Source organism: Thalassophryne amazonica, unplaced genomic scaffold, assembly GCF_902500255.1.
Source record: "Thalassophryne amazonica unplaced genomic scaffold, fThaAma1.1, whole genome shotgun sequence".
NCBI lineage: Eukaryota > Metazoa > Chordata > Actinopteri > Batrachoidiformes > Batrachoididae > Thalassophryne > Thalassophryne amazonica.
In genome coordinates, this window is record NW_022986277.1 from 203,935 (window position 1) to 222,485 (window position 18,551).

The window sequence follows — 18,551 nt, forward strand, 5'->3', positions numbered from 1 at the left end:
CACACGTGTAGAGAAAGTACAGAGTAAAGGCAGCCCCAAGGTTTGTTTGTGTTTTTTTTTTTTTTTTTTTTAAACATGTTCTCTCGGGTTAAAATCCTCTCTCTGCTCCGCGCTCGCTGTCTTAAGTGCACTGATGGTTCACAGCAGAACGTAACGTCTCGTGCCTCCGTTCAGGAATCTCCCTCCCTCGCAGTCTGTAGCGAGTTAACTCCGCGCGCGCGCACACACACACACACACACACACAGAGCTCCTTCGGTAAACTGCCCATTTTAAACGGCTTCGTATAAGACGGCCACTGTTTTAATCGGCCGTCTTATACAAAATTTGAACGTCCAAATGACGGCAGGACGGCTCGCTGCCTAAAACTACGAATTGAGAGGAAAAACAAAGACTTAAATAAAATAAATGGCTCGTCAACTACTAAATTAGTTGTTAACGATTTCAATCGTCAACGTAGTCGTGACGTCGTGGCAGCCCTACTTAAAACCGAAATGCATCCGCAGCGGTGCCGTGGTACGTGGCTTTGGAACCAGAACCTCCTCACGCTCCGTGTGATTTGTGATTTGCCCGGTACGCCAGATAACCAGTCCAGCCCTGGCGTTACCGGCATCACTGGTGGTCAGCACCTGTGTGGGCACAGACAACCCCTGACTCCTCGCCGTATTGCGCTCTGGGATTCTTCTGCACGCAACTCCAGTAACAGTGGCCTTGGTATTCAAAATCGGTTTATGAGGCAATTGTCGACATTTCCAAGTTAATCCTCACGTGCCCTGATTGCACCATTTTCAAAGTCCTCTGACGCTAATGCAGCCCACTGTTAGTGCCATTTTACGCATCACTTTGTGCATGCTTTAATATCCGTGCATATAATTGCAAACACGTGGGTGTGGCACAATAGGCCTCATGTTATCAACGTTGTGTACGGCGATATTTGAGTGTATATGGGGTGTACGCCAAAGTGGCTGCGCTACTTGGCATTTATCAATGTGGTCGTTGGCGTCCGCGCTGAAAATATACACCAGGTCGAGAGGTGGTGTAAATTATATGCCAAAATGAACCAGCACTGGAATACACATAAAAATGAAAATGATCAACATGATAAACAGTGCCATCATACAACTCAATGCATATGTTACATAAATAACACTTTCTTGATTATCCTACATAATAATTAATACAAATCCCGCTTTTGCGGGATTGTTGGTCTATCGAGCACGATCCGTGGTCACAGCGCTGACCGCAAAGAAAGCGCTGCTCGCCTTTTTCTCCAGACTTCAAGCCTGCAGCCAGAGCAGCACTGAGCTTAACTTTATGTGGTGTGATCGTTTTAGACTATGAAATTGATAATTACAACTGTAGTGTTGTCATTCCCTTCGCCCGTGCTGCAATCAGGTTTTGTCGTCTCCATTCGTTTAACATAAAATAAATAAATAAATTTTAAAAATAAAGAAATCTGAAAAATTAGGCGTCTTATTAATTGAGCGATCAAATATCCACATGTCAAGAATTATTGACATTATTGAGATTATTATTGACTTTTGATGTATCTGAACATGAGTGTGGAGATGGGTGTAGGCCTTGTTTTTGTGCATATGCACGCTTTGTATATGAGACCCCAGATCTGGTTCACACGTCAGGTGATAGTGAGTGCCAGTCTGCACCTCACTTTCAAATGAGCGTGATTGGGACACATTTTATTATGATAAAAATTAAGTTCCTTTGGCTGCTTGCTTGTTTGCTCTCAGGGTCGCCATAGCAAATCCGAGGTGGATCTGCATGTTGAATTAGCACAGGATGCCCTTCCTAACACAACTCCACATTACGTGGAGAAATGTGGTATGGGTGGATTTGAACCGGGTAATCTTCCGCACTGAAACTAAGTGCACTAATCACTTGCCACTACCCCTTTTGATAAAATGTAAAATATACATTAAATGGGATTTCAATGTTAAATTTAGACAGCTACAAAATCTGTAATCTAGATCAGATCTTGATCAAGCTTTGTCAGTCGATAAAGGATATTATTATATGGTGCAATCTGATTGGCTGATTTCCGGTCTGATATTTTCTGATATCAGACCTTTACCATGACAAGCGGTCCGGCTTGTGTATCCGATTTGCGACTTTGTTTACAATTTTCACTGCATGAAATAAACCTAAACAAAAAGTGAACAATGAAAATGGAAGAATTAACCCATTTATGCTGTTTTTTTGTAAGTGGAAAAAATTGTATTAGTACCTTTGAGATTTTTTATTGTTAGTAGAAAATGACAGTGATACAATTCGGCAACAATTGTTGCCAGTGGGGCAGAACGGGTTAACAGCAAACAAGCTCGAAGCGGAAGATGAAAACACAGTTTCTGTCAGTCAAAGACAGATTGAAAACTTTGTTACAAACCAGAACGCTAAAAACACAATTAGAAAAACGAAGTCAGACATGAACGTATTCCATAAATGTCTAAACAGCATCAGAAAAAACATACAGATTGAAACCTTACCAGCTAACGACTTTGACCATCTGTTACCAAGTTCTTCATGGAGGTGAAGAAAGTGAACGGGTGTGACTACGAGCCCAAAACCATCAGCAGCTTTTATATTCAGGCAATACCAGACATTGGTGTCTTTATAAAATAAACAAATTATTAACCTCACTTACTGGGTCTGTACAAGAAAATATCAGACCTCAGTGTTTTTTTCACATAATGTCAATACTTCGGTGGTCTCAAATATGAAAGAAATGTGAACTTTTTTGACACAGTTTATACATTTATTCAATGTCAAAGATAGGGATTTTTCCAAATTTCAGTTTTTTTTTCTGACTTTGACCTTGAAAATTGAATTAGTTCTTGCCTATCACAATATGAATCTTCAGTAAAAAATTCATAGTGATATATGAAAAATTGTGGCTCCAGGTGTTTCACAAACAAACAAGGGTGAAAACATAACCTCCAACTTTGTTGGCAGTGGTAACAATGAGAATCTGTAATATATATTAATAAATCATTCTGGTTGGACTCTTGCATGGTGGCAAGTTTGGGAAGACATCACCTGTCTTTATACAACAAAAGAGTGGCACATTTAATCAGTGAATGTCCTCAAGAATGAAGCATAAGCAAGGAAAACAACAATAATAATAATAAAAATACAGACCAAATAAACCAGTCAAATAAGCCATGACTGAAAAAAAAACCCAACAACAACAAAAAAACATGATTTACACTGTGCACAAAAGGAAATTCGATCTTGTTCTGTGGGGTCATGGCACTAAAACAATCACCTGTTTCTTCTACAAGCCTTTATTATTTGTTTTTGTCTTCTGCAGAAAGTGACAAACTGCACATTCCTTCCATATAAGTGACTCACCTGCCGTCTGACAGGAAAAACTGGGCACACCTTCGGGCCCAATGTACCAAGGAGGAAACAGGGAATCTTTGTCATCTTAAGATGTTTTTACAGCACATTGTCATAGTCACTGAAGAGCTGCACCAGACCACTAAGAAAATTATTAGTTCAGAAGATGGCTGATGTTTGCTTGATTTTGTTCCACATCACCGTTTTCTTTTTGTTAATAGAAATAGGACATTCTCAGGAAACAAATCCAAGGTCGGCAGGTGCATCTGCTCCTGGACATGTCATCATCGGAGGGATCTTTCCTGTTCATCAAGCTGTGGAAAAAAGCATGATGTTTGAACCCCATGTCTGGCCATGTGTCAGGTGAGTTCAAACCACATGATCTTTTTAAATGTGTTTTTTAATGATTAAAAATATATTAAATAAAAAAAATCATGATTTGTTGTATCATATTTTTTTTTAACATTGTGCAATTTAATATCACAGTGAAAACAAATCTCCACTACTCAATCTAAATAAGATATAGCTATACATTTGTGCTCAAGCGTTTACATACCCTGGCAGAATTTTTGATTTTTTTTTTTGGCCAGTTTTCAGAGAATATGAATGACAACACAAAACTTTTTTTTCCACTCATGGTTGGTGGTTGGGTGGTTAGTGGTTAATCCTCACGTTCCCTGAACACATGCTCACATCTGATTGCACCATTTTCAAAGTCCTCTGACGCTAACGCAGGCACTGTTAGTGACATTTTACGCATCACTTTGTGCATGCATATATCCATGCATATAATTGCAAACACGTGGGTGTGGCACAATACTGTGCCACAAGTGGAAACACAACTGTGTTTACACTTTTTAAATCATAATGACAACAGAAACTACCCAAATGACCTTGATCAAAAGTTTGCATACTCCAGGTCTTAATACAGTGTATTGTCTCCTTTAACATCAATGACAGTTTGGAGTCTTTTGTGGTAGTTATGGATGAGGCTGTTTATTTTCTCTGATGGTGAAGCTGCCCATTCTTCTTGGCAAAAAGCCTCCAGTTCCTGTAAATTCCTGGACTGTCTTGCACACACTGCATGTTTGAGATCTCCCCAGAGTTGCTCAATGATATTGAGGTGAGGATACTGAGCTGGGCACTTTATTCTGCTGTAGCCAATGACAGGTTGACTTGGCCTTGTGTTTTGACTCATTGTCATGTTGGAATATCCAAGTATGTCCCATGCGTGGCTTCCAGGCTGATGAGTGCAAATTTTCCTCCAGTATTTTCTGAAAACATGCTGCATTCATACTGTCATCAATTCTGATCAAGTTTCCTGTGCCTTTGTTGCTCACACATCCCCAAAACATCAGTGATCCACCTCCGTGCTTCATAGTAGGAAGGGTGTACCTTTCATCATAGGCTCAAATGTAACATGAATCAAATGTAACATGAAGACAAAAAACTTCAATTTTGGTCTCATCACTCCAAATTTGTTCTCTGTGCTGTTTGGCGCACGTGTGTGCGTTCGATGCCAATTGCTCCTCAATATTTACATGTTCTCCATTTGGGAAAAACCAGCATGTACAGTACTACGTATTTGTGTATGTTACCAGTACGTAAATGGTTAAAAAAATTCTGTGTAACATCTTTCTGTGTACTGTAAATATCTCATGTTACAACGTGGACATCTTACAGACAAGTGATGCCTATGTGTGTACAATTTTTTTTGTTGTAGGTACTGCTTATATTCAGGCACACTCAATAGTACGGAAATTATGGTAACCACAACAAGAAGTGTGAAAAAGCTGACAGCTGATAACACAGAGAAGCTTCTTTTCATCAAAAAGAATCTGCCTGTCACATTTTCAAAACAGGCTTAGTCCTCACAGACAGAAGTGAAGTTACTGATGGACAGTTTCAATTGTGTTCCTGTAATCTATGACTCAGAAACCAGAAATGTCAGTGCAGCACTGGATGAAAGATGCAAGGGTCTGTCAGGAGTGCAGAAACTCACTGACCTTTTACACACACACACACACACACACACACACACACACACACACACACACACACACACACACACACACACACACACACACACACACACACACACACACACACACACAAGATTACAAGAAAATGGATCACATGTGAGGATGGTAAATGGATCACATGTGAGGATGGTAACCATTTGTAGCGCTTCAAACCTGTTTGTGTCAACTTGTGTGCATGTTATCAGGCCAAAATCACTGGGGTATGTAAACTTTTCATCAGGGTCATTTGGTTAGTTTCTGTTGTCATTATGATTTAAAAAGAGTAAACAGTTGTTTGACAATAAATGACTTCACGCAACCACTAACCATGAGTGAAAGAAAAGTTTTAGTGTTATTCATATTCTCTGAAAAATGGCCAAAAAAAAAAAAATCAAAAATTCTGCCAGGGTATGAAAACGTTTGAGCACAACTGTAAAAAGTGAATGTCTGTGGGTAGGGATGAGTATTGATAAGATTTTAGCGATATCGATGCCATTATCGATTCTGCTTATCAATTCTGCTTATTGTTCAGATTCCTTATTGATTCCTTTATCGATACCTCTTGTGAATTTTCTGTGTACTAAAAGTAGGCTTTACAGGTTTTCTATGTCAACAACTTTTTATTGAGTCAAAGTAAATAAATATGAAATTTGTCACTGGATCCTTGATCTCTAGACGTAAATAAAAGTAAATAAAATCTGTAGTTTTTGTCAAAAGCATTTCCTTTCAGACGTTCTGGCATGAATGTCTCTCTGTACCTCTGAGCTGAGTCGGCTGCTGCATGTCAGCGCAGGACGTCTCATTTTGGGAGGAAAAAACCTTTTGATCAATTGCAGTTTGTTTTTATTACAATGTTTGGAAAGAGGTTTCATTTGAATTAAACTGTGTTTTGCTTTGAATTTATTAATTCTGACTGGACTCTATTGTTGTAACTTGACTCAGCAGAGAGCCGCGCAGCGTTTGTTGCTGTGTGAACAGAACGAAGGACGATTCTCGTTTCTTTCTCACAAGACAGGAGTCCCAGTTAGTGACTTTAATCTGCACAAAAGTGACTCATGAGTGACTAATTTTGGGATGAAAGTGGTGAAAATCAACAAAAAAAAGCCGAAACCCAAAATTAGCCCCCAACACCACCCACACGAAAATGTTTCAATTCCAGAAGCTCTGAAATGTAATCTGGGACTATTCCAGACAATAAACTGCAGTGAGTGCAGCATCCATTTAGTGAGAAAAAAAAACTTTCCTTATTCAAATTCATTCCAGTAGTATTCTGCTCTTACTAGGATGCAGCAGTTTTCTAGCTTGTCAGATAGTTCTGGAGGAAATCACTGAATAAATTAACAAAGTGAAAATATGGTTTGACCGAAACCAATTGTCATTAAACTTAAATAAAACAGGGATGAAGTGAAGGTGTAAGAGTCACTAGATGTTCACAGGAGAAGAGCCGCACTGCAGAAACAGCTGATTACAGACCCTGCATGGGTTCTGTAATCAACGTAGAGACATGATCATTTTCCCGACAAACACCCCCAAAAACAACGGCTGCTCTGAAGGACCGATAAGGGAACCGTTAAGCAAAAAGGCTATTGATGTCGGTGGATCGAATCATTTCTTAACGATACCTGAAAAGAACCGTTTCTCGATACCCAACCCTATCTGTGGGCGTGGGTTAGGGGCAGATTGTTGATAAGGGCGATTTGGGCAATGCCCTGCCAGATGGGAAAAGGAGGGATTTTTTTTCTGTCTGAGTCTACCCCTGTTACTGTGGCTATCAGTGTTCCAGACTGTCTGATCTGCCTCTGAATGTCATTGTCCAGTCAGGTCCCATCCATTCTGTTGTATTTTCAGTCACGTTAAAATTAGCTGCACCACATCTCTTCCAGATTCTCATGTAAAATCAATATTTTTCACAAACCTGAGCTTTCAATGCAATCTCTACATTTTCTGGGTGTGCAAAGGGGTGGAGGAGTGGGGAGGGGTCACAGGAGTTTCACTCTGCTGGACGTTTCTTACTGTTACCAAGTCATTTGTTATTATCATCATTTATTTTGTGTTATTATGGCTGACAAAATAATGTTAATTTACATTCACTACAGCACCTATGATGCATTCATTTTTAAAAATTGTGATTAATCGTACTTTGCTCTGTTTTGTTTAAATTTCACTGACTTGGTCTGTAGATAAAGTGTTTTCGAGAGCAGTAACTGGGTTAGATGTCTGTGCCTTTGGACACTTTTTTTGCACGGATCAGAAGGATTTAATTTTTTTTCTAATATCCATCCATACATTTTCTTCCGCTTTATCCGGAGTTGGGTCGTGGAGGCAGCAGCTCAAGCAAAGTCGCCCAGACCTCCCGATCCACACACATCCCCCCCAGCTCCTCCAGGGGAACCCCGAGGTGTTCCCAAGCCAGCCGAGAGATGTAGTCCCTCTAGCATGTCTTGGGTCTTCCCTGGGGCTTCCTCCCAATGGGACGTGCCCGGAACACCTGTCCAGCGAGGCATCTGGAAAAGATGCCCGAGCCACCTCAGCTGGCTCCTTTCAATGTGGAGGAGCAGCGGCTTGACTCCGAGGTCCTCCTGAATGACCGAGCTCCTCACCCTATCTCTAAGGGAGCACCCAGCCACCCTGCGGAGGAAACTCATCTTGGCCGCTTGTACTCGCGATCTCATTCTTTCAGTCATGAGCCAAATCTCATGACCATAGGTGAGGGTTGGAATGTAGATTGATCGGTAAATCGAGAGCTTTGCTCCCCTACTCAGCTCTCTCTTCACCACGACGGTCCGATATAGCGACCACATCACTGCAGATGCTGCACTGATCCGTCTGTCGATCTCATGCTCCATCCGTCCCTCGCTCGTGAACAAGACCCCGAGATACTTAAACTCCTCCACTTGAGGCAAGGACACGCCACCGACCTGAAGAGGGCAAAACACCTTTTTCCGGTCGAAAACCATGGCCTCGGATTTGGAGGTGCTGATTTTCATCACGGACGCTTCACACTCGGCTGCAAACCGCCCCAGTGCACGCTGAAGGTCCTGATTTGATGAAGCCAACAGAACCACATCGTCTGCAAACAGCAGAGATGAGATTCTGTGGTTCCCAAACCGGACCCCCTCTACACCCTGGCTGCGCCTAGAAATTCTGTCCATAAAGGTAATGAACAGAACAAAGGGCAGCCCTGGCGGAGGCCAACGTGCACTGGAAACAGGTTTGAATTACTACCGGCAATGCGAACCAAGCTCCTGCTGCAGTCGTACAGGTCCCATCCATTCTGTTGTATTTTCAATCACGTTGAAATTAGCTCCACCACATCTCTTCCAGATTCTCATGTAAAATCAATATTTTTCACAAACCTGAGCTTTCAATGCAATCTCTACATTTTCTGGGTGTGCAAAGGGGTGGGGGAGTGTGGGGGGGGTCACAGGAAGGTGGCAAGTCTCCTGGGGTGAGGGCCTTTCCTAAGCAAGGTCCTTAGCAAAGGGCCCTGGACCCCGTACTCCCGGAACACCCCCCACAGGGTGCCCCGAGGGACATGGTTGAACGCCTTCTCCGGATCCACAAAGCACATGTGGACTGGTTGGGTGAACTCCCATGAACCCTCGAGCACCCAATGGAGGGTGTAGATCTGGTCCAGTGTGCCGTGACCAGGATGAAAACCACACTGAATTCTGAATCCGAGGTTTGTCTATCGGTCGAATTCTCCTCTCCAGTACTCTGGAATAGACTTTACCGGGGAGGCTGAGGAGTGTGATCCCCCTATAGTTGGAACACACCCTCCGGTCCCCCTTCTTAAACAAAGGGACCACCACCCTGGTCTGCCAATCCAGAGACACTGTCCCCGACCGCCACGCGACGTTGCAGAAGCATGTCAACCAAGACAATCCCACAATATCCAGAGACTTAAGGTTCTCAGGATGGATTTCATCCACCCCAGGAGACTTGCCACCAAGGAGCTTTCTGACCACGTTGGTGACTTCGGCCTGGGTAATGGATGAGTCCGCCTCTGAGTCCCCAGTCTCTGCTTCCCCTTCAGAAGACTTGATGATGGGACTGAGGAGATGCTTGAAGTATTCCACCGCCCGACAACATCCCCAGTCAGGGTGAACAGCTCCCCACCTGCACCGTAGACAGTGCTGGTGGAGAGCTGCTTCTGCCCCCTGAGGCGTTGGACAGTTTGCCAGAATTTCTTCAAGGCAGAACATAGTCCTCCTCCATGGCCTCCCTGAACTCCTCCCAGACCTGAGTTTTTGCCTCTGCGACCGCACAGGCACAATTGGTCTGCCGGTACCTGTCAGCTGCCTCCAGAGGGTCCCACTTACCAACAAAGACAAGTAGGACTCCTTCTTCAGGTTCGGCATCCCTTACTTCTGGCATCCACCACCGGGTTTGGGGATTGCCGCCACGACAGGCACCAGAGACCTGGTGAACATGGTCCACTCGGACTCCATGTCTCCAGCCTCCCCCGGGATCTGGGAGAAGCTCTCCCGGAGGTGGGAGTTGAAGACATCGCTGACACAGGGTTCCGCCAGTCGTTCCCAGCAGACCCTCATGATACATTTGGGCCTGCCAGGTCTGACCGGCTTCCTCCCCTCCCAGAGGATCCAACTCACCACCAGGTGGTGATCGGAAACCCCCAGGAGAACAATGGAGTCTCCAGTCAGCGCACTATCTAGTACCCCTCCCAGGGACTCCAAGAAGGTCAAGTAGTCTGCACTGCCGCTCGGCCCGTAGGCCGAGAGAACAGTGAGAGACCTGTCCCCGACACAAAGGCGCAGGAACACGACCCTCTCATTCACCGGGGTGAACTCCAACACATGGTGACTGAGCTGGGGAGTAATAAGCAATGCTACCCCAGCTCTCTGCCTCTTCCTGTGGGCAAAAGTGGAGCGTTCAGCCCCTCTCCAGGAGTTGGGTACCAGAGCCCAAGCTGTGCATGGAGGTGAGTCCGACTATCCCTAGTTGGTATCTCTCAACCTCCCGCACAAGCTCAGGCTCCTTCCCCCCACTGAGGTGACGTTCCACCCACATCCCAACAGCCAGGGGCTGTGAGCGTGGACTGGGCCATCGGGCCACCCGCCCTCAACTGCCACCCAATCCTCTCTGCATCTGACCCCCATGGCTCCCTCTGCAGGTGGTGAACCCACAGGAGGGCGGGCCCACGTCACTCTTTTGGGCTGAGCCCGACCACCAGGCCCTTGTGCGTGAGCCCCAACCCCAGGCCTGGCTCCAGGGTGGGGCCCCGGCTCCGCCATACCGGGTGACATCTTGGTCCTTGATTTCGTACTGGTCATGGGAGCTTCTGAACTGCCCTTAGTCTGACCCGTCACCTAGGACTTGTTTGCCTTAGGAGACCCTACCAGGGGCACAAAGCCCCTGACAACATAGCTCCTAGGATCATCCGGGTATGCAAACTCACCCACCATGATGAGGTGGCAGTTCTAAGGGGACCTTTTTGTAATAGCAGTAAGAAAATCAGGCGATTAACGCAGCCACATCGCACAGGTTAGTTTACGTGGTTAAACCAGTCTTATTAATGTTTCCTCCTGCTGAATGAGACATGGAGGAAAGTAGACATTAAATACTTTTCACACCAATGCTAACTTGCTTTAATAGCTGTCATTGTTTTAGCTCAAATGTGAGCGTTTGTTCATTTACCACCTGAGCTCTGACAAGCTGACAGATCACTCACTTAATGTTTGTTTCATGATGCTTTTCATTCAGATTTTAATGTTCAATGGACAGATTTAAAAATGAAATGGTCTTGGTGTCAACAACATAATTACTAAGGGGTCATATTGTGCAAAAATCACATTTTACATAACATCTCCAAAGTTCTACAATTCTGTTTTCACAGATGCTCTCCTGATCACAGCTCGTTTAACACCTCTGTGACATATGTAACAAACAAATAACCCTCACTTTACCTGAGAATATTATACAGACCTACACAAATCTATCAAGAATCAGAGACACTAGGGACACTAAGGTGATGGACCCCTTTGCAGAGTGACAAACACTGCGATAAAGTAAACTGGATTTAAAGAGACCTGCTAAAGCCACAGGGAGCAATAATCTAAAAAAAAAAAAAAAAAAAAAAAAAACTAGAAGCACGCAGAGAGTGCAAACTTCTGCCAAGGCCATGGGGTCACTGACGCCATAACATCTACACGCCGTGGAATCATTGAACCTAAAAAAGTCTAACGATGTTTGCTCAGTAGTAAAAAAAAGTTTCATCTGCTGTGACTGGATAGCATGTATCCTTAGCGCTTGGCATCACAGTTTATTGCAACTTGCACCTTTCCCAGAGCTACTGTCATCTGAGCACTGATATTGATATTGCATGTGCTTATAGACAAAAACACATGAGACAAAATTCAATTTATTATTCAACTAAACTGCAAATATATGAATTTTTTAACATTTATGAAACACTTCTCTAAACAAGGCCATAGGGTCACTGACCCTAAAGAGATTCCCTCCTTGGCACAGTGATCTATTCAACAGTTCAGTGTTACAACCTAAACTATGATACATACACTTTTCTTTCCTTTATATTTGACACCTTGACCATGAAAACATTCCACTAGAACTTGGAATCACTTTTATGTCTTTATTAGTTCAAAAGTTATTGAATAAAAACGATTTTTCGGTAATGGCGGTTTTCTTCTGGATCTAGCTCCATAACATTTGAAGCTACATCAAATCTGATGACACCTTACTGAATCAGTACAGATTCAGCTACAAGTTGGTGTTAGTTGTGCATCACTAGCTTCATTTGTCACCTCACACTGACACATTTTCTATTTTCCCTATATTTTTTGCATATTCTGGATCACCAGATCCGGAATCCGGATCCGATCATCACCAAACTTTGTTGTTTGATAGAAAATTTGACTATGTTACACCCTAATTTTTTTCAAGCCTTTCTGCCTTGTTTTTGTGGAGTTAGAAACTAGAATGTCAAAATTCCCTCCATCACGCAATGGTGAAGAATCCTTTAAAAAATTCCTGGATCCGGCTCGTGATCCGGATCACCACTAAAATTTAATCACTTGTTCCTCTTGTCATTTCCAATCACTCCACAAAAATCATTAAAATCCGTTCAAAACCTTTTGAGTTATCCTGCTGACAGACAGACAGACAAACAAACAAATGCGACCGAAAACATAACCTCCTTGGCGGAGGTAAAAAAGAAAAACACAAAAGACCCCTGTACTAAAGACTTATCAAAAAGAAAAGTAAGAAAGGCTCCAGGACCTAACGGTGTCTCCCCCGTATGTCTGACAGCATGTGCTGATCAGCTGGCCCCCATCTTCACCCAGATTTTCAACAGATCTCTGGAGCTTTGCGTGGTCTCTGCTGCTTCAAATGCTCCACTATTTTCCCAGTCCCAAAGAAACCCTCCATAACAGGACTAAATGACTTCAGGCCTGTTGCCCTGACATCTGTAATCATGAAGTCTTTTGAAGGGTGGTGTTGAGCCACCTGACATCACAGGTCAGTTAAGGATGCAGCCAACATGGGACTGCATTACATCCTGTAGCACCTGCAGTCGGCAGAGACGTATGTGAGGATGCTGTTTGTGGATTCCAGCTTGGTGTTCAACACCATCATCCCTGTCATTCTCCACAAAAAACTCTCCAACCCCTCTGTGCCAGCTCCCACCTGTCAATGGATCTACAACCTCCTGATGGACAAGACACAGCAGGTGAGGCTGAGGAGCATCACATCCAGCACACGGACAATCAGCACTGGTGCCCCTCAGGGGTGTGTGCTCTCCCCACTGCTCTTCTTCCTCTATACAAACAACTGCACCTCAGGGAACCCCTCTGTTAAACTCCTGAAGTTTGTAGATGACACCACCATCACTGGACTCATCCAGGATGGTAATGAGGCCACATACAGACAGGAGGTGGAACAGTTGGTCCTTTGGTGTGGTCAGAACAACCTGGAGCTGAACCTGCTCAATCGACCATGATTGTAGACTTCAGGAAGAACCCACCATCACATGGACACTTTCTGGTTCCTGGGCTCCACCAACTCCCAACATCTGAAGTGGACAGAAAAAAGACACAGGTTTCCCTCTGCCTCCAAACATGAAAGGCTCAAACTGTGAGGTCTGCAGAAAAAAAAATCATTGGAGCCAGCCTGCACTCCATCCAGGACTTATACTGATCCAGGACTAGGAAGCGAGCTAGTAACATCTCTGCAGACCTCTCACACCCTGGACACACACTGTTTGAACTCCTCCCTTCTGGTCGTCGTTACAGAGCTCTGTACATTAGAACAACCAGACACAGGAACAGTTTCTTCCAACAGATCATCACACTGATGAACAATTTAACATGCCAAAAAACTCACTAATTCATAAACCTCATGTTCAACTTCGGTCTGTGTTGGGTTTGCACCCTGTTTTTAAAGAAATGAGAGGCACAAACACTGAAAAGAAACCAGTCAGAGAGAGACAAATATATATATATATTTTTTGCTCTGCGCAGAGGAGGAGAACAAGCAAAGCTCTCCTACAATCCCCTCCTGTGACCCAGCCTTTTATTTAGTTCATCAACATGAGAAAAAACAAACAAGGACAGTCGGGAGAGGTTACACATGAGTCATGTTTGCAAGAGGGTGATAGCAAAGCAAGGTAACGGCTGAAACCTTCCATTCCTGCAACATGAGCCTTGTGGCTCGTCAAAGCAGGATAAGGCAAAATGAAAAATAGTTTGCTCAATCATGAAGAATGCAGACAACAAGTCTTTCTTTCTAAAACCTCCTCTTCTCACAAAGAGGAAAAATAATAAGCATAAACTATAAGAAAATAAATAATAATATAAGCATAAACTAAAGAAAATAAATGATAATAAGAGCATGAACTATATAAAATCCTTGACATAATCCTCCCTGTTTATCGTTTATTTACATAAGTTTGTCATGTCCAAAACACACTTCAATAGAAAATTTGTCCACTTTAACCACTTGTCTTATTTACATTTTCAGCTAAAGCTTCATAGGCTAAGAGTGTGTTAACTCATCACGTCAACAGTTCAAGCATAATTCTCAACACAGTCATTATAGTTTTCTCCACTTGCCAACCATTGTTTTGATACAAGGGATCACACAACACATGCAAAGTCCAATCAGAATTAGGACTACAATAACTGGTGTCACCATTTTCAATAGTAACTGCCACCATGGTCCTGAAGTCAACCAGGACCAGGGATTCCACTGGTTCACGGCTAGGGTGTCTTTATGCATTGCATCACGAAGTTTATTCAGCTCTTCCAATGCGTCCTGCACATCTACTGAATGAATGGAGTCTGGGATGAAAGTACAGCATGTTGTGTTCAGCAGAACACAAACTCCTCCCTGTGAACCAGTAAGCAAGTCTAAAACCATGCGATTTTGCATCACCATGGTACGTAAAGCATCTATTTCAGTATTTTGAGCTGCTACTATTTTCTCAGTTACATTCATGAACAGACCCAATCGATAATTCAGAGTTTCAATCATTAATGAATTTCTTACCACTCCTATCCAGGGGAACAATGAATGTGCTATTTTATCTCCTACAGACCACAATTTTTGGTCCTTTGGTACATCCGAGCCCCACATGTGATCATGTGGTAACACATCTGGGTATATCGATCTCCTCCGTCTGGTGCTGCCATTCTTCTCTGTGGAGGTCCTTGGCACTACCACATATGTATGGTCACCTGGGTAGGTGCACACACACCACCCCAATTTGGTGGGAGACTCATGTACAGTCTGGAACCACAAAGCCAATAGATGTCATCATACACCGGAGTACCATTTACAGGTGGTAGCAAAAACGTACTAACATAAGCACATGATTCATCCGTTTCCCCATGGACAGGAGCCTGTATAATTACATCCCTGTCCAATGTGATGAAGATAAGTACCATCCACATAATATGTTTTGGTTAGGCTTAAATTATTTGATAAAACATAAGTTTGGGTACACAGACATTTCCTAATTTTACCTACAGTTCTATTCCCTGTCCCGTAAAAGCAAATTGGGAATGGCCGTTGTGATGACAATTTAACATGTGATGATATTTTTGCATTTCCCTTCAGTCTAGTCAATGGAGCAGCACTTGGGCACGCTTGTACGTCTTCTGTTGAAATCCCTATCATATAAGTGGTTGCACTGAGGCAAGTGGTGTTACATCTTGTCAGATTTGCTGAGAACTGTTGCCCCCGAAATACAGTTTGATTATGCATCCGTATGATAAGACATTCTGTCACCCTAGCAGGGTACGCTTTAGCTGTCAGTGCTGGGTGTGTTGATGATATAGGCATTTGCGAACAAACATAACAATTAGTAACATGTAATTCCATAGCCAATAAATGAACATATCTGTACCACATATTAGTATGGTATATATGAGGGTGTCCATCTGTCTCATTCACATTATGAATAAACCTCTTCTGACGTTGCTTCCGTTGTTCTCTGGCTCGGTCCACAGTGAGCTGCAATTCTTGGGTCAACCACCAGGCCAGGAATCCGAGGAGCATGAAACACACTAAGATCACAACGCAACCGGCTGCCCTACCAACAGTCCGGCAGCGGCGGCGCTGAGCACGCCGCTCCGGGGTCTGCTGTAGTTCAGTCATGATTGCTAGGATACAGTGTTGTTAACCAACCTCACCTAATAGTGCAAGGATCTCCCTGCTTCACTGGCGTTGAGACAATCTATTGCTAATTAAATAGACTCCCTTTGTAGCCAGACTTCCCCTTACACTGTGGAGGCAGCCAACACACGCTGTATCTTACGGTGACTTAGATGTATCCACGTTGATCTCTCCGCTATCTTTACTGCAGTTGGTGTTGTTAACAGCACTTAGTATGGACCGTCCCAACGAGGACTGGACCAGTTCTTCCTCTTAATCACTCTGTGAACACCCAGTCTCCTGGCTGGACTACTGAAAGGCCATCCTGTGGGAGATCAAAATTATTCGGCAGTAAATGTGTTTGAGTTATCTCTTTCTGTGTTAATGTCTTTTTCATAAAATCTGCTAATGTTTGTTCCTCATCTGCTGTTTTAGTATCCATGTCAAAAATTGGTAGACGATATGGTCGTCCATAAAGTATCTCAAATGGTGTTAAACCTGATGGTGTTGGTGTTATTCTCATATACAATTTTACTAGGTCCAAACATTCAATCCAGGTTCGTTTTGTCTCTTCCATACATTTCCTTAGTCTTATTTTTATTGTGCCATTTGTCCTTTCCACTAATCCTGCACTTTGTGGGTGGTAAGCACAATGATGTTTTAACTTAATTTTCATGTGTTCTGCTACTCTTTGTACAACTTCATTTACAAAATGTGTTCCATTATCACTGTACAATGTCTCTGGTATTCCATAATACGGAATAATTGTCTTACACAATGCTTTTGCTACTGTTAAAGCATCTGCTTTTTGTGATGGAACAATTTCTACCCATTTTGAAAAGGCATCAATTAATACTAGACAGTATTGATAAGGTCCACATCGATTTAGTTCAATAAAGTCCATATGAACAATTTGAAAAGGATACTGTGGTTTTGGGAATTGTCCTCTCTGGGGTCTTATATTTCCCTGTGGGTTGTGTTTCAATCAGGTAACATAGGCTTTACAAAAATTTTTTGAGTATAAATTAAATCCATAGGTAGTAAAGTATTGGTTTACCATAAATACCATCCCCCCTGTCGACACATGCGTTAACCCATGCGTCGCAATTGCGGCTGCTTTGAATAAGCTTTTGGGTAGGATGGGTTTGTTATGTACACAATAAAGTCCTTTGGGGTTTGGGGTTGCCCCATTTTTCAACCACAAATGTCGTTCCTGCGCTGGTGCCTGTTTTTGCATATCCAATAAAAGGTCAGAATCTATTAATGGTTCATTGTCTGTCTGAGCTGTGTAAATAGAAGAAGTGCCATATCGACCAGTTGCTGCTTCTTTCGCTATTTTGTCTACCAGGCAGTTTCCTCTGGAGACAAAATCTGTACCTCTGGTGTGGGCTGCGTATTTACATAATGCCAGGTGTGATGGTAATGTCACTGCTTCTAGCAAATTTGTGAGTAAGCCTGCATGTGTCACTGGTTTCCCTGTAGAGGTTATCATACCTCTTTGTTGCCATTGTTTTGCAAAGAACCAAATTGTTGAAAATGCATATTGACTATCTGTATAGACTGTCAGTTTCTGTCCTTTAGCCAAGATACAAGCTCTGGTTAATGCAATGAGTTCTGCAGCTTGGGCTGATTTAAAATGATCAATCTGTTTTGCTTCAATAACAGTATAACAACTGTTGCAGTTGAACAACAGCATAGCCTGTTAATGTCTGTCCTTTCTGATCTTTGAAACATGAGCCATCCACAAAGTAATGTAGCCCATCTGTAAATGGTTCGTCTGTTAAGTCTGGTCGAGGTAATTGTTGTTTCTGTGTGTCTGCCAAACAATCATGCGGTTCACCGTCTGTCTCAGTAGGTAGGAGCGTGGCGGGATTCAAGGTGTTGCATCTTTCAATGGTAATATATGGCTGAGACAATAGCATTGCTGTATATGCTATCTGTCTAGCAGGCGATAAGAATGTATCCAAACGTTTGGAATAATAGCCAACTGGTTTATTTTTATTACCATGTTGTTGTAGCAAGACTGCACACATGAATCCCTGTTTTGTGTCCACCATGAGAGTGAATGGCTTGGCATAATTGGGCAGAGATAATACTGTGGAACTCACAAGTTCTTGTTTAAGAGCTGTAAACTGTTCTTCAGCTTCTTTATTCCACTGTATTTTGTCACTCATAGTCATTGGTATAGAGTGTATTAAATCCTGCAATTTCTGCACCTTCTCTGCATAACATGGAATCCAGGCTCTGCAATAATTACAGATACCTAAGAAAGTCATCATTTCCTTTTTTGTTGATGGTTTAGGCGCTTTGAGAATAGCGTGCTTTCGATCGTCTTGTATTCGTTTCCCCTCAGCTGATAGGATATGGCCTAAATAAGTCACTTGTGGTTGCACAAACTGCAACTTTTGCTTTTTAATTTTACTTCCTGTTTCTGCCAAATGTTGCAAAAGCATCATAGTACATTTTGTACAGCTGTTTTTTGTCTTTCCTGCCACCAAAATGTCATCATACACCAAGATTTGTGAATCTTCTGGTGGAGTAAA

At 42.9% G+C, this 18,551-nt stretch overlaps 1 protein-coding gene across 1 annotated transcript in view; it reads left to right on the forward strand.

The window, feature by feature from the left end:
* Positions 1-2,482: 2,482 nt before the first annotated feature.
* LOC117505948 (G-protein coupled receptor family C group 6 member A-like) overlaps positions 2,483-18,551 on the forward strand; it is a 30,570-nt gene continuing 14,501 nt past the window's right edge. Inside the window, exon 1 of the mRNA XM_034165484.1 lies at positions 2,483-3,715. Within this exon, the coding sequence (XP_034021375.1) occupies positions 3,519-3,715 (197 nt within the window). The 5' untranslated portion in view covers positions 2,483-3,518. The remainder of the gene's footprint in view (positions 3,716-18,551) is intronic.